General features: G+C 48.5%; 5 protein-coding genes across 15 annotated transcripts in view; 3 read left to right on the top strand and 2 right to left on the bottom strand.

Annotated features, from left to right (window-relative positions):
- The window catches only part of LOC5667758 (uncharacterized), a 549,880-nt gene that overhangs the window by 504,264 nt on the left and 23,258 nt on the right, over nt 1-22,358 (top strand). The window lies entirely within an intron of this gene.
- Nucleotides 99-2,801, top strand: LOC1274338 (hatching enzyme 1.2). Its single transcript, XM_313445.6, has 2 exons — nt 99-1,347; nt 1,445-2,801. The coding sequence occupies exons 1-2, from the start codon at nt 684-686 to the stop codon at nt 1,714-1,716; spliced, it is 936 nt and encodes a 311-aa protein (XP_313445.5). The 5' UTR covers nt 99-683; the 3' UTR covers nt 1,717-2,801.
- On the bottom strand, nt 1,978-13,576 carry LOC11175667 (uncharacterized). Of its 5 annotated transcripts, none has more exons than XM_061644226.1 (5): nt 13,183-13,576; nt 12,805-12,990; nt 8,795-9,895; nt 8,392-8,627; nt 1,978-4,351 (listed from the first exon to the last, which is right to left on the bottom strand). In XM_061644226.1, coding segments are annotated over exons 2-5 (1,794 nt in total). In that variant the 5' UTR covers nt 12,807-12,990; nt 13,183-13,576; the 3' UTR covers nt 1,978-3,896. The 5 variants fall into 5 exon arrangements, with proteins under 5 accessions (XP_061500210.1, XP_061500211.1, XP_313440.6 ...); XM_061644227.1 differs by lacking the exon at nt 13,183-13,576 and adding an exon at nt 13,154-13,179; XM_313440.6 differs by lacking the exon at nt 13,183-13,576 and having other exon boundaries at nt 12,805-13,107.
- On the top strand, nt 13,978-15,443 carry LOC1274335 (prenylated Rab acceptor protein 1). Its single transcript, XM_562528.4, has 3 exons — nt 13,978-14,269; nt 14,353-14,562; nt 14,655-15,443. The coding sequence occupies exons 1-3, from the start codon at nt 14,187-14,189 to the stop codon at nt 14,944-14,946; spliced, it is 585 nt and encodes a 194-aa protein (XP_562528.2). The 5' UTR covers nt 13,978-14,186; the 3' UTR covers nt 14,947-15,443.
- On the bottom strand, nt 15,351-21,231 carry LOC1274334 (F-box/LRR-repeat protein 7). 7 transcript variants are annotated; one of them, XM_061643644.1, is made up of 6 exons: nt 18,887-19,053; nt 18,240-18,351; nt 18,052-18,078; nt 16,813-17,137; nt 15,745-16,735; nt 15,351-15,672 (listed from the first exon to the last, which is right to left on the bottom strand). In XM_061643644.1, the coding sequence occupies exons 2-6, from the start codon at nt 18,318-18,320 to the stop codon at nt 15,537-15,539; spliced, it is 1,560 nt and encodes a 519-aa protein (XP_061499628.1). In that variant the 5' UTR covers nt 18,321-18,351; nt 18,887-19,053; the 3' UTR covers nt 15,351-15,536. The 7 variants fall into 7 exon arrangements, with proteins under 7 accessions (XP_061499628.1, XP_061499633.1, XP_061499631.1 ...); XM_061643649.1 differs by lacking the exons at nt 18,240-18,351; nt 18,887-19,053 and adding an exon at nt 20,103-20,234; XM_061643647.1 differs by lacking the exon at nt 18,052-18,078 and having other exon boundaries at nt 18,887-19,038.

Genomic DNA, 22,358 nt, shown 5'->3' with positions numbered 1-22,358 from the left:
CACCCAACCCCATTTGCGTAGAAAGTGCAATAGAAGCTATAAGAAATTGCTCGATGACAGTGCGCGCAAGCTGACCGCGCAAGCAGAAACACGAGCTCGCGGAGCCTAAGACCAGTTCCATAAATTACCGCGCCATCGTTCGGTTGTGGGGCTCGTTTGAGGGCAAGCTTTGAACGGAATAAAGCAACAAAAAAAGGCCAAACAACGGACTAGCATCATCAACATCCCCTCTCATCAGATATCAATCCCCTTCCCTCCGTGCGTTCGGGTGTAGGGGTTCCAGCACCGGTCACTACCGATCGCAAAACCCATTCTGTCTCTCTCTCTCGCCGGTGGCCAGCGCAAAACAAGTTTCACTTTCACTGCGCGAACAACAACGAACGCGCGCGTTCGTGTGCCTCCCGGAATGTCAATTTGTTGTGTGTGTGTGTGTGTGTGTTGGTGGCTGGAGAAATTTCTTGTCCCCAGTGCGAGCAAGATCAGGGCCAGTCGGTGATTGACTCCAGGCATCTGTGGACTTACCACCGTTGAAAACAGTTTCCCTTTCTTTTTGGGATTGCGGATTGCCCCAGTGTCACAAACGGACGGTGGCGCCTCAAATCCCGGTGCTGCATTATAGGAAAACGGGTGTGTGTGTGTGTGTGTGGTTCTATTGCGCTGCGCCTGCAACGTTACGCTTTGAAATGTCCCGTAACTGGTGCTGGTGGTGTACCGTCGTGTGTGCCGTGGCGGTCGTCGGCACCGGTGTTCGCTGGGCCAGTGTGAGCGGGGCCGTCATTTTGCCCAAAATCCCGGACGTGCTAAACCCGCCCGTACCGGACGGGATCGATCTGGTGCAGCAGTCCGCCTTTCTCGAGAGCACCGAGCAGGATCCGGAAGTGACGCCCGGTCTGTTCCAGGGCGATATGGCGATGGACAACCGCATGTACCGGTACTGGCGCGTGGGCCTGAACTGGGACGTGTTTCCGGAGCGGGTGTGGCCGAACGGGACGGTACCGTACGCGATCAGCCCACTGTACGATGTGGACGATCAGGTCACGATCCTGCAGGCGATCCGTACGCTCAACTTCATGACGTGCGTCAACTTCGTGCCGTGGAATGGGAAGGACAAGGACTTTCTGCTGATCTGGCCGATCAAGTATCCGAAGGGGTGCTGGAGCTACGTCGGCAAGATCGGCGGTACGCAGATCGTGTCCCTGCAGCCGCCGGACGATCGCAGCCCGAACTGTCTCGGCAACGAGGGGCGCGCCATACACGAGCTGATGCACGCGCTCGGCATATTCCACGAGCAGTCACGTGCCGACCGGGATCGGTTTGTCAAGATTATCTGGGACAACATCATACCAGGTAAGGGGGGGGGGGGGTTTAGCAGAAAAGAAAGAAGAGACGATCAAATGTAATGCAATTTCACTGAATAATAATATAATTTCCATTTGCTTTGCAGCGTTTAAATCGAACTTCGAAAAGCAGTCGCTCAAAAACACCACCTACAGCTTCGAGTACGACTACAACAGCATCATGCACTACGGCAAGAACTACTTCAGCATCGGCAAGGGCAAAACGACGATCGAAACGAAGATGCCCGGCATTAAGCTCGGCCAGCGGCAGGCACTCAGCAAGACGGACTGTCTGAAGATCAACGATCTCTACAAGTGTTTGGATAATCCTAAAATTAGCAAAAAATACTACAATCTGTGCAAAACCCTCGGCATTTAATGCCCCTGTTGTGTGGTGGTAAATCCAGGCGAACGGAAGGGGAATGGGAAAACGAAAGGACCACGGTGGTGTGAGTGATATGTTTCGTTTCCGGCTTTCTTCCGAACCCATTAGAAAGTTAATTTATTATTTCCCAATATTTATATCTGCGGTGGGGCTCTCACGATGGTCGTCACCCACCGAACCCCTAAAGCTTACCCTATTTGAGTAGAACATAAAATAAAGCTTACACAGCCCGAAAATAGAGGACACACATCTCGGTTTGTTTAGTGTTTTAAAATTAAAATATCTTTATTTTTTTGTATCTTTCTTTTGTCGATTGGACATGGTTTTGTTGTTCCCGGGGTGGCGGGGTATCCCTCCGGCTCTCTATCTCTCTCTCTAAGTAGTAGATCAAATGATGCGGATTCATACAAATCAAAAAGAAATGTTCGCGTTTCCCTCACTTTTCTTCTCGCTGCTGCTGCTCCGGGAGGTGGTGGACACAATGGTAAAGGAAAAGTTTACCAACATGGTGGTAAAAACCCTTCCTTCTCCATTTTAGGCTACACTTGGGGCGGCCGTCGGAGGAGGGGGAGCTATTACTTTGGAGATAATCAACGCTCATAATCCTCCCTTTGTTCCTTCAGCCCTTCCCTAATACAGCCTCCTTTCCTACCAAAGCCAACGCGAAACGAGAGTTCCAGGGTAAACGTGGACTTTGCAAAAGCAGCCGTGCGCGCGTTCAGATGTTCTTGATGGAGCTAGTATAATCTTACCGCAACACTCCGATGACGTGTCCCACCCCGCGCCGGCGGGTAGCGGGCTTTTTAAAGACGACGTTGTGTTCTTGCCCCCGCGTAAGGGACAAAAAGCCACACTCACTTAATTTAAAAAAGCCAATGGGTGGGGGGCGCGTTTGGTGGGACACATCCACGGTCGGTTGCAAGCGCGCGCGGCATCATCATCATTGCGCGGAATTTGTATGTGCTGCGCGCGTGTTGTAATGATTTTCTGTTGTTATACAGGTGTGTGGTGTGTAGTGGGCAAAACGCACACACGCTTTAGTCATTTATCACAGAGTAATATAAGAAAAAAAAAAAGAAGTACAAAACAAAAACCTCCGCATATGCTTCTGTTGGCTAGTAGCGCTTCTGCTAATCTCTCTCTCTCTTTCTTACTTCCCGCTTTAGAAAGTGTTTGATAATATTAAGAAATACATGCACACACACACATACATTACGACTTTATACTGAGCTGCATTATGATGGTCTACTTTACCTTTGCTTGCCTGAGAGAAAGTAATAATAGTTTCTTTTGTTGTTTTTTTCTTCTAAATATAGTGTGCTCTTTCTTATTCTTGCTGTGTTTTCTTTTGTTTGTCGTTTAATTACGCACACACACCTGAATTTGCTGGTGGTGAGATTAGTACACACAATACACCGAGACCGATGGAGAGATATTGGAAATTCGATTCATTCTACGCGACGCCTGTGTGCTGTGGACAGAAGAAGTGTACCCCCTTCTCTCTTTCTATCGCACATACTACACACACGCACACACTACTAACTGCATATACTGTGTATCGAAAGTAATGCTCATGAGGGGGGTAAAGGTAATATAGGAGTTGTTGGTTGGGTGATGGTGTGTCCTAGCTTGTACATAATTCTGTGACCACTATCATCATCACCCGATTTAATAAAGTCAAATGAAATGTGTAAGTGTGGGTGGGTATTTGGGCGCTCGCCTGAAAAACGCCAATTCATTAATGCTGTTTAATATTATGCATGTGGATTTAAAAGAAAGTAACCCTATCGGATAATAACAGGCGGCGCGCGGGAGTGGGATTTTCAAAACGAAAATAAGCGCGTTATTATATCAATAATCATAAAAATAACTAAAGAGAACTGGAACACGAAGAAACAAACGAGCGGTGGCGGGCGGAGGGGGGGGGGGGAGGTGGGTTATAGGGCGCAACATAAAAAGGTGGTCCTAAACTGAACTTAAGTTTCTATTCGTAAGGAATTAATTGCAAATGAATGCATTTACAGATCCACGCGCGCACGTTTCTTTTCTTGTACGTTAAAAACAAAATCCAACGAAGTGTGTGTGTGTACGTGTGTGTGTTGGTGAGTGTGAGAGAGTGTCCCACACATCCACACACCCACACACCACTCGCGTCGTGTCTCCGCACACTTCACTTAATCGTCGAACCGGGTGTGTTTGGTGGATCGCGAATCGTAACTACTGCTGGCGCCACCATAGCCGCCGCCGCCGCCATTCGAGTAGCTGCTGCTACTGCTTTCGTACGGTCGCTTCGCGCCACCATAACCGCCGCCATAGCCACCACCGCCATATCCGCCACCGTAACCACCGCCGTAGCCGCCGTTGCCGCCGCGGAAGGTTCCGTAGCGCCGGGTGCTACCGCCGCTGCCGCTGGCCGTCTGGCTCCAGCGCAACAGCTCGGACGGTATATCCTGCTTGGCTTCCTGCAGGATGTTGACCAGCTCGCGCGCCTGCTTGCGCTCGGCCATCGTGAAGAAGGTGTACGCCACGCCGGTTGCGTTCGAGCGCCCGGTACGTCCGATACGGTGCACGTAATCTTCCGTCTGCTGCGGATAGTCATAGTTGATGACCACCTTGATGCCGTCCACGTCTGCAGGGATATAGCAGTGACGCACGAGCGAGAGGGAGAGAAGCGTACAGAAATAAGGAGAAAGAAATACAGCGTTAGATTCCTGCTGGTCTTGCGAGGTTTGTGTTCGTTTTGGTAGTTTTTACTTTTTTATGTTTTTTTCTTTAAAAAAATTGAAGTAAATATATGCAAGCGACCTACTCAAACTTCACTATTTCCTACTCGTGAATGATGTGTGTTTGATGGATTTTGGCGATGAAAAGGAAAGCCAATCAATGAAAAAGCAAATAAAAAAGGATTAAACTGATCCCACCGTTTGATGGATGTGTGTGTAGGAGGGAAAGGAGAGCTTTAATACAGTTTTCCAGGAGTTCTGATAGCTGTAGGACACTTTAAACTCTTTCTTACTTGAAATGAACTTTTTGCAATGGGAATTGGACTCTCTAGCACCCTTGTTGGACAAATCCAATAGGAATTTCCAACGAGCCTGTCCAAAAAGGGTGCGCCATAGAGTTCAATTTCCACCGTATGAAGTTCACTTCCAATGGGAAAGAGTCTAGGAAGTGTCCCACAACTATGAGAACCCCGGAAAACCCCTGTAATGCTTGTTTTGTAAGGAACATTTTAAAACGCATTTTTATACTACTTTAAAGTTGCTTCCACAGGATGTGAGTGTATCTTCCGCGAACAAAATATACGCTGCAACGACACTGCGAGAGACGTTCGTTGAGTTTTGTTTGTGCCGAAGATGGTGGATAATTTTCGAGTGAAATTTAATAGCACTGGCAGAACACGGAATTAGTTGACATTCGTGCCAGCGACTCTATACTCGGTAGAAAGGATGAAGAATTAAAATGTTCATTAGCATTGCTCGACGGAGGGGGTTTTGGTTGGGAGTTTAAACAAAAGGATGGGAAAGTAAACAAACAAAGAAAAGCGATGATATGTGAAATACAATCGAACAAGCTTACGGATTAAAATGAGAAGCGAATCTATTGAAAGGGGTAAAAGGATTATAGAAAAATGCGTTGCATTCAAATGAACTTTACCCTGCTCAAACAAAACATTGTACACAAAAGCTACCCTTTTGTCTCTTCTACATGACTTGGCGTTTGGCAACACGATTAGATCTTCTAACATAACTGACCAGATAATAGGAGTGTACTCTTAATCAACCATGTTAGAAAAGTGAACAGAGTTTCCCAGACGTTCTAACCTTTCCCTGATCATGTCTATTATGCGTATGATGTGTGTATGTAGTGTGATTAGTCGATAAACTCTAATAATATAATAGTAAAAGAACTTCAACATAAGTATGAACAGCACAAAATACAAACCGTCACTAATTATATGTTCATCAGAGCCTTTCCAGTGGAGTAAACACAGCGTTACTCCTTTCTGTTCTCACACATACGTTAGTGCTCTTTCCACAATCCCCTCTCACTCGCTCACAATCGAGCGCGCGCAACGGTAAAACGAACGTATCTCTCCGCGCGTTCTGAAGATGCACAACGCGCACACCCCCTCTACTACCATCATCATCGTCGTCCCCGTTTAGTAAGGGGCGAAAACGGGACCCACGTATCCCATCCGAAACTCGCGGGGACGCGTTTGAGGAACGCTCAAGTTTGGTACCACGCAGCGACGACGAGTGTGTGTCGATCTCGCGTCGAGTGCGCGGTTGGTGGCAAAGGAGAAGATGATTGTCGTGTGTCTTTCTTGAATACCGCCACTACTACTACTACTACTATTACAGCTGCGATTCATGGTACTGCGCGCGTTCAACAACCAGATTGCAGAGCATAGCCGCCGCCTTCCATCCCCCGGGTTTGTGCCTTGTGCTACACGTCCAAAACGGTCGATGCTGTTCGGACCACCACCACCGCCGTAGAGGGGATGATATGGACGTCGGCGTAGCGGCGCTTGCGGCGATGTGCTATCTGTGCTGCTGCTGCTGCTGCTGATGCTGCCCCCGGTCAACAACACGGTTTTCTCATTTTGCTGTCTTCGTGCTTGCGCGCTGACTCAGCAATGGGATTGGTTGTGTGTTTTATCCTGGACCGAGCCGTGCTCCGAGCGAGCGCGCTTCTGGTTGTCTTGTGCGTTATTTGTGAAGTGAGTGTCTGTGTGTTTCCATCAGAAAGTTGAGGATTGATCAAACCACCATATCACGCAGTATCCCGAGACCGCATATTCTTCCGTACGCAATTCCGGAACACACGCGCATCACATTTAACAAAGCCGAGTGTCCGCGTATTGGAGCTGTCGACGCGCTTTCAGGGTTTGTGCGGTGTCAGTTGATTCTTTTTGGTTTACGAGATATTAGAACTTTGATTATCTGCCCTTCGAGAATGGTTCAGTTGAATTTGTGCAAAGGTAACTCCCTTTTTGATAGGGTTATGTTATCGTTATGTTAGTACTTTTCTCGAAAATGGATCGCCTCTTCGTATCGATCGATCGATAATAAAGATTTACTCATTTTAGGCACAATTATCTTAGTATGACTTAGTACTTGGTGTCGTTAATATCGGATCCCGATAGCTCGAGGGAAGGGATATTTCACAACCGTCGATCGCATGTTCGACCTCCTTTTTCTCAAGGGTCTATATGATGTCGAATATTGAGGCAGATTCGTATTGTGCACCGCATTTTCTCCTGTGACTTTAATCCTGATGATGATACGTGTGTGTGTGTGCGTACGAAAGCACTGATAGTAGTAGTAGTCATGTGTTTTAACGCAGTATATACTCAATGTGGTGGTACGTTCGTCGGGCGAACAGCTGCAGTGAGCTAGTCTCTCGTTTTAGCGCGTGCCACCCCAAATCCCATCACGGAGAGGGAATGGGCCACTCAATTGCGCAATTGGAAGGTAGCACACTACAGCACAACACCACCACGTGTGAAGAGGCCGTTTCAATCGGTAACACCTTTGCCCCTGGCGAGGATATTGGTATCGTGACCATGTTGCATCTCTGTCTCTCTCACTCCCTTTTTTCATATTTTAGGGCCATTTTTTGTGTGAAAGGTTTTGGCACCGTGTAGTAACATACACTTTTCCCGTCCAGTACATTTTTTTTTTCATGAATGCGCACCCACCACCACCACCAGCGTAAACGAGCGCGTGCGCGCGCACACGACGCCAATACCAATTGGGTTTGGGAGAGGCGATCGAGACGCGCGATTTTATGTTTGCGCCGAGTGTAGTCGGAGGAAGTGTTTGATGTTGGTGCACACGTGTGTGTTCATTGTACGGGCGAAACATATGTAAAACAGCGGGCTGAGATGTACTTTTGCTCACTATCCCCACCACAGCAGCAAGATGGTTCGGCCTCTGTAAAAGAAAGTACGACACGAGATCGGGAAGAAGAAGAAGAAAGCGGAAAAGTTGAGTAAAGGGAGCTTTGTTTTGCTGTTCGCCGAGACGCATTTCGGTGTAGGGGGGACACACAGGGAAATAAAAGGGAGAGCTTAAGAGACACACGCGCGCGCACAACAACTCTCATCATTTGCCCGTAAGAAAGGAGATTTAGACAAGGGAAGATGGTAGCTTTTGATGATCTCTTCGCTCGATGATAAGGAAACATTAAAGGTACATATTTTGCCGCTACACGTTAAGGATGAAAACTAGAACCGACAAAGAACACGTGTTCTCGCGCTACAATGGTTTTTTTCTACACTCAACTCGCGTTTCTTTTTCGTACGTGGAAATGGGGAAAGATTGAAAGAACAAAACATCTGCTGTGTGTGCGCAAGCACGCTTATCGTTGCAAAGCATGCCCGTGCGCAAGCACACCGTGAGGAAAGGCTCACACTACAAACATTGCTTGGTGTGTGTTAATAATGATTGGTTGACATCATCATCATTGATTTAATCAGCCACAAAAGCTCATTCGCTGTTGCCATGCATACGAATAACCGTTCACGCAGGTTCGCGTTCATACTGTTTTCCCATTCATACTCATTCGCAAGTGACGTCGTTTATATACGGGTGCCGTTCATTTTAGATACAGTTGATGATATACAATTTGTAGGCAAGAGAAAAACGTAACCAAAACACTTACCCAAACCACGGGCGGCCACATCTGTTGCTACCAGGATGCAGGAGCTGGAATTGCGGAAGCGGCCCAGGGCGCGTTCGCGCTCCTGTTGCGATTTGTCGCCGTGCATCGATACCGAGTCATAACCGTAGCGCTTGATTTGCATACTTATCCGATCGCACTGGCGTTTGGTGGTGGTGAAGATAAGAATTTTGCCCGGATTGCCTTCATGGTACAGTTCCTCCAGCAGTTTGCCCAGCCTGCGCCACGAAGGATGAAAGGGGGTACACGATGAACAGAGAGAGGAAGGGGGAGGAGAAAACAAATAAAAATACGTTAGCATTGGACCCACTGTGGAACAACATTGTGCCCGGTGATAATTCGTGACGAGACGGGCCAGTAGCACCAGCTGGCTGAGTACACTTACTCTGGGTTTTTGTCCTTCTCGGCAATAACGCGCACGTGCTGCGTAATGTTGTGATTCGCCGACAGCTCCAGCGAACCGACGTTGATCTGCACGTAGTCGCCGAGGAAGTCACGCGCCAGACGCTGCACCTCCTTGGGCCAGGTGGCGGACCACATAAGAATCTGACGATCCGGCCGGACGTGATCGAGGATCTTGCGGATCTGCGGCTCGAAGCCCATGTCCAGCATGCGATCGGCCTCGTCCAGCACCAGGTACGTTACCCGCTGCAGGGTCGTGGTGCCGGACTCGAGGAAATCGATCAGCCGACCGGGCGTGGCGATCACGATCTCGACGCCGCGGCGCAGGTCCGACGCCTGCGGTCCCTTGCTCGAGCCACCGAACAGGCAGGTGTTGCGAATGTACGACGATGAGCCGAACTCGGTCGCGACCTGCTGGATCTGCTGCGCCAGCTCGCGGGTCGGGGCCAGCACGAGCACCAGCGGTCCGCGCACGGACGGGTCCGGCTTCTGGTGATTGATGTGCACGATCGCGGGCAGCATGTAGGCGAGCGTTTTGCCCGAACCGGTCTTGGCGACGCCGACCATGTTCAGGCCGCTGAGCGCGATCGGCCAGCCCTGCGCCTGGATCGGCGTCGGGCTCTTGTACCCCTGCCGGTCGATCTCCCGCTTGACGTAGTCGGGTATTTCGATCTCGTCGAACTCGGTGATCGGTTTCGGGCACTTGCCGATCAGCGTGATATCGTGCTTGGCCAGGTAGCGATCCACCTCCTTCTGCGAGCGATTGCGCACGATCGAGTTCTCGTGGTAGAAATCTTTCTTGAACGGGGCCAGCGTCATCTTGCTCCAATCGATCTTGGTCATCCCGCCGGCATCCGCCCACTTATTGCGGTACCCGCCGCCGCCGCCTCCTGCACCGCCACCACCGAAGCGACTACCGCCGCCTCCATAGCCGCCGGCGCCGCCACCACCACCACCTCCACCGTAACCACCACCACCGGGGCGCGAACCGGTCGTTCCAGTTCCGCGCTTGAACTCGGTCCCGGTGCGCTTCACACCGTGGTACGGTTCCTTCTTGTAGTCTTCTCGCTCGAATCTCGGAGCCCTTGAAGGATAAAACGATATAAAAAGATACAAATCATGTGATATTTTCCTCTTGCAAAATCTCGCTCGGTTACTGTTACTTTCAACTGATGGTTCAGTTCAGTTTCTCTCTCTCTCTCTATCTCTCAATATCTCTCTCAATATCTCACTCTCTTCGGTTTCGATTGAAGATCGTATGTGTGTTTTTTTTTTAATTAATAGCTTTTATGGGTTGGTGGTTGCAAGCTAGGAGAGTCGATTTACACCTAATGGTCATGATAGTTAGGTCAGTGTACATGCGTGTGCGAATCAGAATTTCTAATATTATCATATCTTCCACCGCTAGCAACAGCAGCAGCAGCAGCAGCGGCGGCAACAGTAGCAGCGCATGCTCATTTCATCGCGACAGACTGTGCGAGAACTCGCGCGAACTGCTCGGCGGCACAGAAGAAGAAGAGGACATACTTTTATCGCTGCCATATCGATGCAGTCGCTGGTGCGGGGGTAGCTTCGCGAAGAACGGATGGTCGAGCGCCTCCAGCAGCGTGATGCGATCCTTCGGATCGTACTCGAGCATCTTCGCGATCAGATCAAACATCTGCATGTGCTCTGGCGCATCGGACATGGCGCTGCGCATCAGCGGCTTGCAGTTCTGCAGCACGTACCGCGCCTCGGACGTTTTCTCGTCCCAGTCGAGCTTGCCGTGCGGGAAGTATCGGGTCGGCGTTTTCTTCGCCATGTGGTACGGTATCGGGCCGAGTATGCGCTCCATCATGGCGAGGTGTTCCCGGTTGTCGTGCGTTTGGAACAGCGTTATGCCCAGGTACAGTTCGTAGATGATGCAACCAATCGACCACACGTCGCATGGCTGCGCCCAACCTAGCTCGAGTATCACCTCCGGCGCCCGGTAGTGCCGCGTCGAGACGATCGTGCTGTGGTACTCGTGATCGAAGATGGCGTTGCCGAAATCGATCAACCTAATGTCGCTACAGTTGACGTGGCGCAGCTCGCGGTTCTTCCGCGTCGTCCTGCTGACGACTGTGTTGTACTCGGAGTTTACGAACAGTATGTTCTCCGGCTTCAGGTCCGTGTGCGTGAGCTTGATGCTGTGCAGAAAGTTGACCGCAAAGCACAGCTGGTAGGACATGTGCCGGACCTGCTCCATCGGGAATGGCTGGTACTTATTGTCTTTCATGAAGTCGTACACGCTCTGGCCGAGCATCTCGAACGCGATGCAGATGTGCCCGTGGTAGTCGAACCAGTCCAGCATCAGGATGCACAGGTGCCGGCCGGCCGGATCTTTGGCAATGATCTCCTCCAGCACATTGATCTCCAGCTTGGCCGTCTTGCGATACTTGTCCACATTGCGTATGATCTTCAGCGCGATCGTGTGCTCCTTCTCCACGTCCTTCGCCTTCACGACGCGCCCGAACGTACCTTCACCTAGGGTAGATAACAGTTTGTATCTATTATGTACTACATCACCAGGTTGGTATATCAAATGCCCGTGGGAGTCGTTCTTGATGGGGCTGTGCCGTTTCGTCACTTCCGGCCGGTGCTCCCGCTGCTCGCGCTCCCGATCGCGCTCTCGCTCTCGCTCCCTTTCCCGGTCGCGTTCCCGCTCGCGCTCTCGTTCCCGCTCTCGATCGCGTTCCCGCTCGCGCTCTCGCTCCCGCTCGCGGTCTTTCCGGGACGTCCGATGTGGCTGTGGCTGCTGCTGTTCGTGGCGCCGCGACGGTTTCTCTTCCCGATATCTGTTCTTCCTGTGGCCGCCACCGGTGGACCCGACACTGCGCTGGTGGTGAGACTCTTCCGAGCGCTTCCGTTTTCTACGGGACGAGCTTGTGTTTGATATCCGCGCACTCTTATAGCAGTCCCCGGATTCTGTATGCTTCATACGCTTCTCCTCGTACCGGCCGCCGACAGACGCCCTGGACCCGGACCTCGAATGAAGCCTGCGTTTTGAGCGTGGCATCGCTGTCTGTGTGTTGGTTGATGCTGATATGTGGACAGATTTACGAGAACAAGCACCAAAAAACGTATCATAACCGACTCTGGACGGTTGATGGGAAAATAGGTTTTGTTTTTTTTTATCTTCAAAGGTTTTTCAGTGATTTTACTTCGGGCCGCTTGAAAATGGGCGCACTCTTGGCTAACTACTTTCTCTATTTCACCACGCTCTTGTGTGTGCGCCCTTCCCGTGCCACAGTATGAATTCTACAAGCCAACACACAACCAACCAACGCCGTTCAAGGCGCAATGGCGCTTATACGCGTTCGCACGCATGCACTCTCACACACACCACACTATTCATGTACAATTTTTACCCCCAGTCGAATTTTCTTCCCTTCATCTCACGCTAAATTCAAACACACGCACACACGCAAAACCCGTACTACACCACAGCCATCGCTTCGCACATACGCACACCAGCAAAACACATGCGAGCGCGTAATGTGTGCGAGCGAGCGAAAAACGTTCCATCAGGCAACACTGCCCCGTAACCCTCGCTCAATCTCTCTCTCTTTCACTCTCACGTGCTTTCCATGCCACCCGAGAGCACGGCTCGAATGACGCCTCGTGGTGGAAGTAATCCCGTCATCGACAAAGCAGATATGTGTGTGACTAACGGCAGCCATCTTGATTCTTGCAACATGGCGAACCAAGGCCAAATAAAATCAACCTACGAATGCTGCTTTTTCCAACACCGCACGGCAACTTTCGGCCGCTCAAAAATACGCTGCGGATCGTTTCACTTGCCACAAGCATGAATGACCCAGCTAACTATTAAAAAGGTGCAATTTTCAACCCCCTTTTTTACAACCACGCCATAACCACGTGCAAACCGCACCACATCTGGGTGGTGGCAGCAGCAGCACCTGGGGCTCTGGCTACACCGCTTGCTTGCTTTACACGAGGGAATTTACTTACATGTCTAAATCGTCCTCGAAACCTTCCTTGCTGATGGGAGTCGAATAAAATCGACTGGTACTGGCTAACACTGCCGAAGGAAGAAGAGTCCGGGAACGGTCGCAGTAGGACTGACGTCGGGTTGTAGGTACTGCGATGACTTCCGGGATTCGCAAGCGACTACCGAAACTGGCCGCTGATGATGTACTGCAAAATGAGCGAACAACAGTCATTAGCGACCGGCGACACACCTGACCCCACATGGCTGCGAGGTATAGTGCTGATGGTATTGGCCCGCTGACGATTTTTCACTACACTGCTCAGCCCCCCGCAGCTTTCCCCACTGGCCAGCACAAGAAACACCACTCACGACAGAAGCGCACCGCCCCAGATGCTTACCTAATCACGGTCAATCTTCGAAAGAAAGCCACGCTGCCACACTTCAGAAAGAAACCTTCCTGTTTGCATGGGGCGAAATGTAGAGTACGTCTACACCACGGCAGAGCAGTTTGACAGTGGGTACACGGAAGCAGGCGAATGTTTGACAATGGCTAGGCGAAGTGAAAACACACAGCCTACGCTTTGAAATGGCAGTTTTAGCTACATTAACTGTTTTCAGTTGATGAATAATTGATTCAGATTGAAATAAAAATAAAAGTCACTTAACTCAATTCCATTGAGTCACACAATCATCGTTATAGGTCTCGACTTTTACCACTATTTACTATTTGCTATTGCAATTGATATTATGATTAATTGAACCCGGTCAATGGTTTAGGGTAGTGGGAACGCTGATCCGATACGATTTTATCGGACGAAATTTATATTGGATTTGACAGATAAAATCAAACGTACGATTCCGTCGTACGACGGAACCAAGGTGTATTTATTTATAAGGTACATTTTTAGCGCGTTTGCCGGGTGCCATCATTGAGAATCGTCAAATCGTGAAATGTCAATGTCAATGCTATTATGCGTGCGCAAAAATCAAAATTGTTTGATTCTGACGCAAGCGGTTTCAAACTGTCACCCGCAGCGGGTGTGAAATTTATACATTTTCAGAAAAAAACCTTATATAGGAACAACATCAAATTATTTCTATTATAATAGTTAAACCATTCAAATCATCCACATAATCGCAATATGAAGCGAAATACCGTTTGACAGCAGTATCTGCAAAGGTTTCAAAAAATCCAATAGGCATACAATTTGCGGGTGAAATTTTTGCCACTCGGCATTCCGTGTAGACAGACCTTTGGTGTGCCACGTACAAAGGTAAACAAGGCTGACATGCATTGAACGTCAAGTTGGGAAAACAAAAGATTTCTGTTTTCTCCCGAACATACGATCCACAGTTTAATTATTAAAGTAATTTGGAAAAGAAGGCCCAAACCACAACCACCATGGAAACTCCAGAGGTTCATATCGATGTGAGTGGAAACATGGAAACGCCACCGGACACCAAATCCGGTTTCAACCTATCCTCGTAAGTGTGATGAAATGGGTGATGCACCCGATCGTATGACGCATCGACAGGAATAACACAGATGCATTCCCTTGTTCTACCAGGTTTACCAACTTTTCCACCCGCATCCCGAGCTTGTGGGAGCTGTTGCGCCTAAGCCGGCAGAACATTCGCCCATGGTCAGAGTTTCTACAAACGTCCAACTTCAAAACGGTGGCAAACGTGTCCCGCCTCACGAACCGCATCATTCGCAATCTGGCCTACTTTCAAAGCAACTATCTGTTTGTGTTTCTGGGTCTGATTGTCTATTGTTTGTAAGTGGAGAGGAGCAGTGCGAAAGCGCGGTTTCCCACGTATCCAATTTGCCCCGTGCCCCCAGCTAATGTGCTTGCTCGTTCCATTCCAGGTTGACCTCACCGCTCATACTGATAGTGCTGGGGGCCGTGTTTTATGCTTGCTACAAAATCAAACAGAACAGCACGCCGGTGGCATTCTTCAGCAAGCAGTTGAACACGAACCAGCAATGTATTGCGGTCGGTGTCGCCTCCGTGCCGGTGCTGTATCTGGCCGGGGCCGGTGCCGTCATGTTCTGGGTGCTGGGTGCCTCATTCTTTGTGATATCACTCCACGCGGCCTTCTACAATATCGATGCGATCGTGACGGAGGACACGGAAACGTTCCTCTCCGAAACGGTGTGAAGGGGATGGCAGTGACGATGCCGAACGAAATCAGCTGTGGGATGATCCTGATCAGCTGTGTGAAGCTTCGTTGCATAGCTTATTGCGACAATTTGATTTGAAAAATCAATTCTCCTTCCTTAGCTGTGCGTATGGTAGAAAAGAAAAGCTGTCAGAAAACTAAGATGGGTTGTTTTAAAAATTTAATTCCGCATACCTTTTTTATATTGCACCTTTTATATGCAATATTTTGATAAATTCGAACCTGCACCAATGAACGCTGTGGAAAATTTAAGCAACGAAATTGTGAATCCAATTGAAGGAAATGCACTTTACGTATTTATTTGTTCTCGCAATTCCTACTAATCGTGCACCAAGCGCAAATATGTATTTATAATTTCTCAAAAACTCCAGCAACACCGTGGTAAAGATAAATATCAACGTTTATTTCAAAACAGAATTTTTTCACATAGTTTACAATAAAAAAACACGAAAGTTCTTCTCTTTCGAACGAACAAGCTGCGTCTCAAAATTAGTAACGATTAGTAACAAACCACACACCCTTTGATGGACAATCGGTACGGTGAAGCCGACAGTACCGTTCTGCTCGTTCAGTTGAAAACCAAGTCGTTGTAGTTGCTCAGCACATGGTACGCCGACACACGGCAGCTGGTGGTGGTACGGACCACAGTCGTACGATCGGCACGCTCAAAGTTTGCCTTCACCGTTTCATAATAGCGACCATCGCTGCGAAACAAGAAAGGGCAACATGATAGCAAAAGTGTGAATGTAACAATGCAACCCCGAACCCCAACTTACCTCAGCACCAGACAGCGCAGCTTCAAGCACTTGACGCGCAGCAAATCGATCGCCTTCTGGCTCTTGTCGGAGAAGCGCAAGTTCTCCGGATCCCAGCGAAGCTCCAACCGCTCCAGCTTGGTGCAGTGCGAGCCGATCGTATCCATCAGCTGGTCGACGTGTATGTTGCCGCCCAGCCGCTCGGTCGTGCCCATCACGATGATGCGGATGTTGGTCAGTATCGGCATGATCGACATCCACAGCTGGTCGGTGATGTGCGTCATGCCGGAAAGCACGCACGCCTGCAGCTGCGCCCCGTACCGGGTAATGAACCGGGCCAGCGCCTCGTCCGAGATGTTGTCCGACGAGTCGAGGTCCAGCGCGATCAGCGACTTCGGGTTGCCGCCCTCCATCCACGCCTTCAGCACGGAATCGTTAAAGCCATTGATCTGGCCCGCGCTCAGGAAGCGCAGCGTCGGGATGCGCGTCAGCAGATCGATCAGACACTCGGTCGACAGGTCGGTGCCGGAAATGTCCAGCTCCTGCACCGAGCACTTGTCCCATTCCGCCTGCATCACGTACTCCGACTTCAGGCTGGTACCGTTCATCAGCAGACACTTGAGCTGCTTCGAGCGGGCGAGCAGCGCCTTCAGCGTCGAGCCGGTCACCTTGTTGCAGTAGTTCACCGCCAGACACTCCAGCTGGATGCAGTTCGAGCTGAACGCGTCGATGTGCGAATCGTCGATGAAGTTGATGCCGTACAGGTTGATCACGCGCAGGTTCGGCGTGGCCGACTTGAGCTTGTGCACGTTGATCACCTCGTAGATTTCTTCCTCCTCCTCCTCGCACTTCTCGTACGTGCCGATCAGGTGCAGCACCTCCAGCCCGTTGATGAAGTTGTAGATCTTGCGCATGAAGCCCTCCATGAAGATCACCTCCGACAGGCAGATGCACATGTACCGCAGCTTGGCCGGGAAGGCTTGCATTTCGCTAAAGTCGTGCAGCTGCATAGCTGAAGGAAAAACACAAACAGAAAAGAGGGTATTAGATAAAGTACGATCATGGTGGCAATCCTTCGCCCCCACCTACCCGTCGAGAAGTCGAGCAGCATGTGCGTCAGATTCGGACACTTGGAGGACAGCTCGTGCAGCACGGTGTGCGTGATCAGCTCGATCGGCAGCTCGATGTAGCGCAGCGACGGTCCGAACCGCACCGAGATGAGCTGCAGCAGCGACTCGAGCGATCCCACGTGCAGTCCCGACACTTCCGGCCGCAGCGACACATTCTTCCACAGCTGCGTGTTGTAGGCGATGGTTCGCCAGCGGCGGCACACCGTCGCCATGCGACATATCTCCAAATGGCTCAGGTAGGAAAAGATGTGCAGGATTACCTTATCCGGAAGTTTTTCGATGGACTGCGGGTACAAGATGGGAACATTAGAGGGAGCGGCGGTAGTGTAAACGATTTCAAAAGCAAGCCAATCAGTAACATGTTCGGTGCATGCAGCCAAGCAAAACCGAAGGAAAATAACAGATAGTTTCACAGTAGTTATATGTCCTTCAAACACACACACACACGCACCGTATTAGCGAACGGGCTTTTGCCATCTTCGGTGAAGTACAGCTGGGATGCTTCCAGTGCCACTTGATTCCACACATCGCTCGAAAGATCCATCGTTAATTAATAGGGGGTGTTTTTTTTTAAAAAGGATTTTCCTCTTCACACAACAAAAGGCCCCTTGTTTTTGCACAGCAGCTACGCGAGCCAAACGTCCGAATTTTCCGAAAGGGAGTGAAAATTTTGACATTCGTAACGTGGAAATGCGGTCCGATCGTAGTGTGCGTAGCTGAAGCTCTTCCCGTTGTTGTTAGCGACACACAAAGAGAGCAACAGAGAGTGTGTGAGAGAGAGAGAGGTCAGTTTTATATGCTAAGATGTGTTTTAATAAGCGGGAAAATTCAGAGGCATTCCTTAGATGCTCTCCCAAAATGTTGACTGGCCACTGCGTGCGTGAATGTGTGTGTATCATGCTAAATTTAAACAATGTGACGCGCTTACGGCGAAATCCCAGTGTTTGGGTAGACAGATGCTCATGCGCCGTCAGCTTGAACCAATGTCCCCATGTGGTACGCGGTCCGGATCGGTTCGAAAACAGGCGATCGAGCGTGTCTCGGTGTGTGTTTGTGTGCGTTAGTAAAGAACATGCGGTCCAGGTTGACTACATGGCCGGTAGTATGCGATATGCGAATGAAAGAGTTATCATGGCACGGTTGTCATGGATACGGATTAGCGACAGGATCGTCCCGTAGTGATTAATGCGATACTAACCGTTCCATCGCTAGAGCCAAAGAAAAGCTAGGAAAATAAGCAGATGGAAAATAGTGATAAATAAAAACAAAATGATAAACAAGCAGAAACAGAAACTGCAAAGCAAAGCTGAACGATGAAACGCTCTTTCGTAGCAGCGCCGTTGGATTTGAAACGCACTGCTTGTGGGGATAAAGCCGATCACTTACCATGCGGCTCCTCCGGAAGCTACCGCTAGAGAAACTGTCACTATGGACTATGGAAAAATCGATCGCACTCCATGCTTGCATTGTTTGTGTTTAACAATTGGCTGTGGTGGTACTGGTTGGGTGGGTTATAGAACTCTATTAGAATAAGTCGGTGCCGTTTTGCTACCATTGGCATCATTGCGTGGCGTTATTGTGAAAATCGTTTCCGTTATAAATCTCAAAGCTTGTGCTACTGGTCATGTGATTCGAGTATTTAGGTAAATTTCAAATTTTTTAACACATTCTGCGCATGCAAAGTCGATTTTAATTTAAAAAAAAGTATTGTTGCCCTAACATTTTCTTTAATTAAAAACAGATGTGTTTAACTAAGCGACGAACGTTTTCCAAATCAAATAAAATTCCATAATTGCTTCATAATTTACGCGAATCACTACGGTTGCACTTGTGGATGTGTAAGTTAAATTTATGCTTCATTCAGGCAGGCAGATACTGAAGCTCCAATTGATTTACGATCCATCACCAACGGACGTGTCACTGTACACCATTAGTACATCACACTTAATCGTCATTAAACTGATGATTAAGTCACCCGGTCGTACAAAAAAAAAAAAAATAAAGGGAGAAATGAAAACTCATTCCCAACTCACCACGACCGCGAATCCACTATACTGCTACTGCTTGGCGGCACACACTTTACGCACAAAGGCGATACACCGTACTGTCTGGTGCGGCCGTGAGTTCCGATCAGAATGCCGGCCCGATCGCGAATTAAGCGGTGCGAGAGTTCCACACCGAAACAAATTATAATTAAAAGTGATGTTTTGTTTCAATGTATTGGCCGGCGTTTTTCGTCGATTGTTGGGGCGGTTGGGGGTGGGAAGAATCGGAATAGAAGGAAACACAGTAAACGGGACATTGTTTCTGTTATCTTTCTTGCGAACACGAACGAAAGCTACCGTGGTACGTATAGAGCCAATATTAGCTTTAGAGAGTATTTTACAAAAAAAAAACTTGAATTACTTAAGCCAGTTGGGTGAATTGAATAATATTATTCCGAGTAATTTTTAAAAACATTATTTAAAAAATCTTAAGGCATAACTTTGTGAACAAATTCCCAGTACAACCCAAGCTTGGTTTGATCCGAATTCATAAAATAAACCCACCGCAAGAAGGCGAACCATTTGCAATGTTTCACCCAAGCTTTGTTTATTTATTAATGTACATTTTTCCACTCAACCAGAAATCCTGCCCGCATTCTAGCACACGCACGCTACTGGTCTTCCTTCCTTGCAGGATGCTTTACCGCCAAGCACCGATCACATCGCGAAATCATTACGCTGCTTACGATCATCGGCAAGAACGAACATGTCGTCACGTCTGGCGGTGGTGCCAATTGTGTCGTGTTTCGTTTCTTTGCTGTTTTGTTTTGCTCTGTCTTTTTTTGTCGGTTTCGTTTCACTAGTCGCAATGGAACGAGTCAACACGTTGGACTTTCGTCAACAATTTTAATGGCCGCTCATGGGGCGGGAGGGGAGTGGAAAGGGGAAACTTGCCCATCTCAGTCGGGATTCCCGTCGTTGCCATTGAACCGCACTGCTCGTGTCGAGTGTTTCGGTGTGTGCGTTCATGATCAGGTAGGAATAATTCACTTAACCGGCTCCACAACCTTTCCATTACCGACGAGTGCTACCACTGCCAAAAGTGTACGTCAATCATGCGGGGAGGGGCACCGCGGGTTCAAATTACCGCGATATAAATAGAGCACACTGATCAAATTACACCTCTTTTTTTCTTTACGATGATCATCATTGCTGCGGGAAATCGATGCCGTCGGTCACACACTTTTGCACACTTTTTACGTACCTGGGAGGGTCGTTTTCTGAACGTTACCGGAAAAAGTAAATCCATTTAATTGTGAGAACGTTAACGCTTCGTTGCTGATACGGATGGTTTTCACCCACTGATTCCGATCCCCGGGTAGTGGTGTAAATTGATCTGTCACTCAAATCGAATCGTGAAGAAGCAACAACAAAAAACCAATTCGAAAACGATCGGATTTGGCATTCGGGCACGAATTTGCCAACAGTAAGCATAACAGAACGATCGTGTTGCGTTAGAGTTGGTGACGAACGAGGGCACGATGACGAACATTGCTCGACACACGCGCGTGCTTGACGCATGGCGTGGAGCGATGGAGGTGCCTGGTGATTTTCACGCGTCAGTTTGATTTTAGCGCAAAACGGTTAATACTCAAAGGGTTATTTGCTCAAATAGGGACAAACTGCGTGATTAATGATAAGAACATACTCTACACTAATAACTGGGCACTCTGATATTAAGAACAGTTTGGGCAATTTTGTATCACAACGCAACATCACATGCTTTAAATAATTATGCAAACTCAACACACACATCCACTCAAAAGTTTTATATTTACAGTAGACAGCATCGAAATTAGCCAAAACTGCAACTCGATTGCATTCTAGTTTTCACTCATTCACCGTTTGATTAAATATATTGCTGGTGCACGCTAAGGAAGCACGGTGCATCAGTGTCGTTGCTAGCTCGCGATCCATGGTGCCCGATCCAAGGTGCTAGGCGCTTGTGAGCAAAACGAAAAACCACGGAACTACCGCCGGACTCGACCAAACAATGGTGACTGATGGGGGCCGTCCCGCTACTTACACAGTTCGAGGTGAAAATGATTTTCCGGGCATCTTCGTCATCGTTCATATTTGTGCCCAGCAGCAGGTTTGCTATGCTTTGCCGCTGTTTAAACGTACTCATCTTGACACGCGTAACTGGTTCGTCGTTTCGTAACCTGACGCTTCAAGACGGGTCGGGGTCGCTATGCACAACGACAGGACGGCAGCCACTCGGCAGTGGTCAGTGGCGAACCTTAACGCCAACCGCCAGTAACACTACACTGAACGCGCGGAAGCAGTTTCTGCTGATTGCCCGATCCGGTGACCAATGACCATGCGATTCACCCGATCGGTGCTGGGAAACTGAATCTGCAAGTGCATCGGCGTCGCATCCGACACCATTTTCCATCGATCGAAACTCAAGTGAGCGAGGTGAGCATGATCGCTTTTGTGCGATCAGAGGGACGGTATAGTAGAAAGGGGTTGAATTATTTTCATCACCATCTTATATTTATAATTATTTAACTCGTCTGCGGTTTTCCATATACCTGTGGCACCTTCACAGTCGAGCAATGGGGCAGCAATGTGTGGTTGCTGTCTCGTGAGCGGTTGGCACCGTTTTTCACTGCCAAGGTGGCTTGTGTTACAATTATGGGATGACATTTGCCAGCTGCAGTATTGATCGGGTACGTGTTGAAGGCTTTGGCAAAGGTAAATCAATTGCAAACCATAGCGAACGCAGGAGATGATTGTTGCTGAGAGCAAAGGGAAGGGATTGGATTGGAAGAGTTGAAGGATTATGTCTGAAATAAACTATTGCACAGCTTCCATTGAGCTGTGCCAAGTTATTGATTTCGAGTTGGATGCAAAACCTATGAGGGATTTTAACATTTTTCAATCTCTTGAGGATGTATTTGTGTAAACAGACCACAGTAGAACTAGATTGCAGATTTCAACAACATCTACATTATATTTGCGTCGAATCGAACAATGTTTTGATGCACATACAGAAATGTTTGTCTGTCCGGTTTTTGGTTATAGATTTTCCTTTTTTCTGTGATGAAGAAAATCCTGTAGGTAATGCGATGTTTAAACTGCATGCTCTCTATAGCCTATTTTCATCCGCCGCAGGATCGTCAATGGAGATGATGGATTTAGTACTAATAAACTCAAACTCTTTAAAAACAAAACATTAAAAAAAAATATTCATACGCTTCATGTACATCGGAAAAAATAGGCCATCGAATCGAAACTAAATTGCTCTTGCTATAACGAGAAAGTATTAACACCCTGTTGATGGATGACAAACATGTTTGTCACATTTTTCTCCAACATATTTGACGGGTGTCGAACTTATGTTCGTCATAGCTTGGACGGTGCCTGTCTGCCGTAACAAAAAAAAAATACGAAAACAACATCTAGTCACTAACCAGTGATTCCCAAAGTATGATATAATTAGTAGAGTAAGGGATGG

Source organism: Anopheles gambiae, chromosome 2 (genome assembly GCF_943734735.2).
Source record: "Anopheles gambiae chromosome 2, idAnoGambNW_F1_1, whole genome shotgun sequence".
Lineage (NCBI taxonomy): Eukaryota > Metazoa > Arthropoda > Insecta > Diptera > Culicidae > Anopheles > Anopheles gambiae.
Note: the sequence above shows the minus strand (reverse complement) of the source record. Positions and strands in the feature narration are given on the sequence as shown.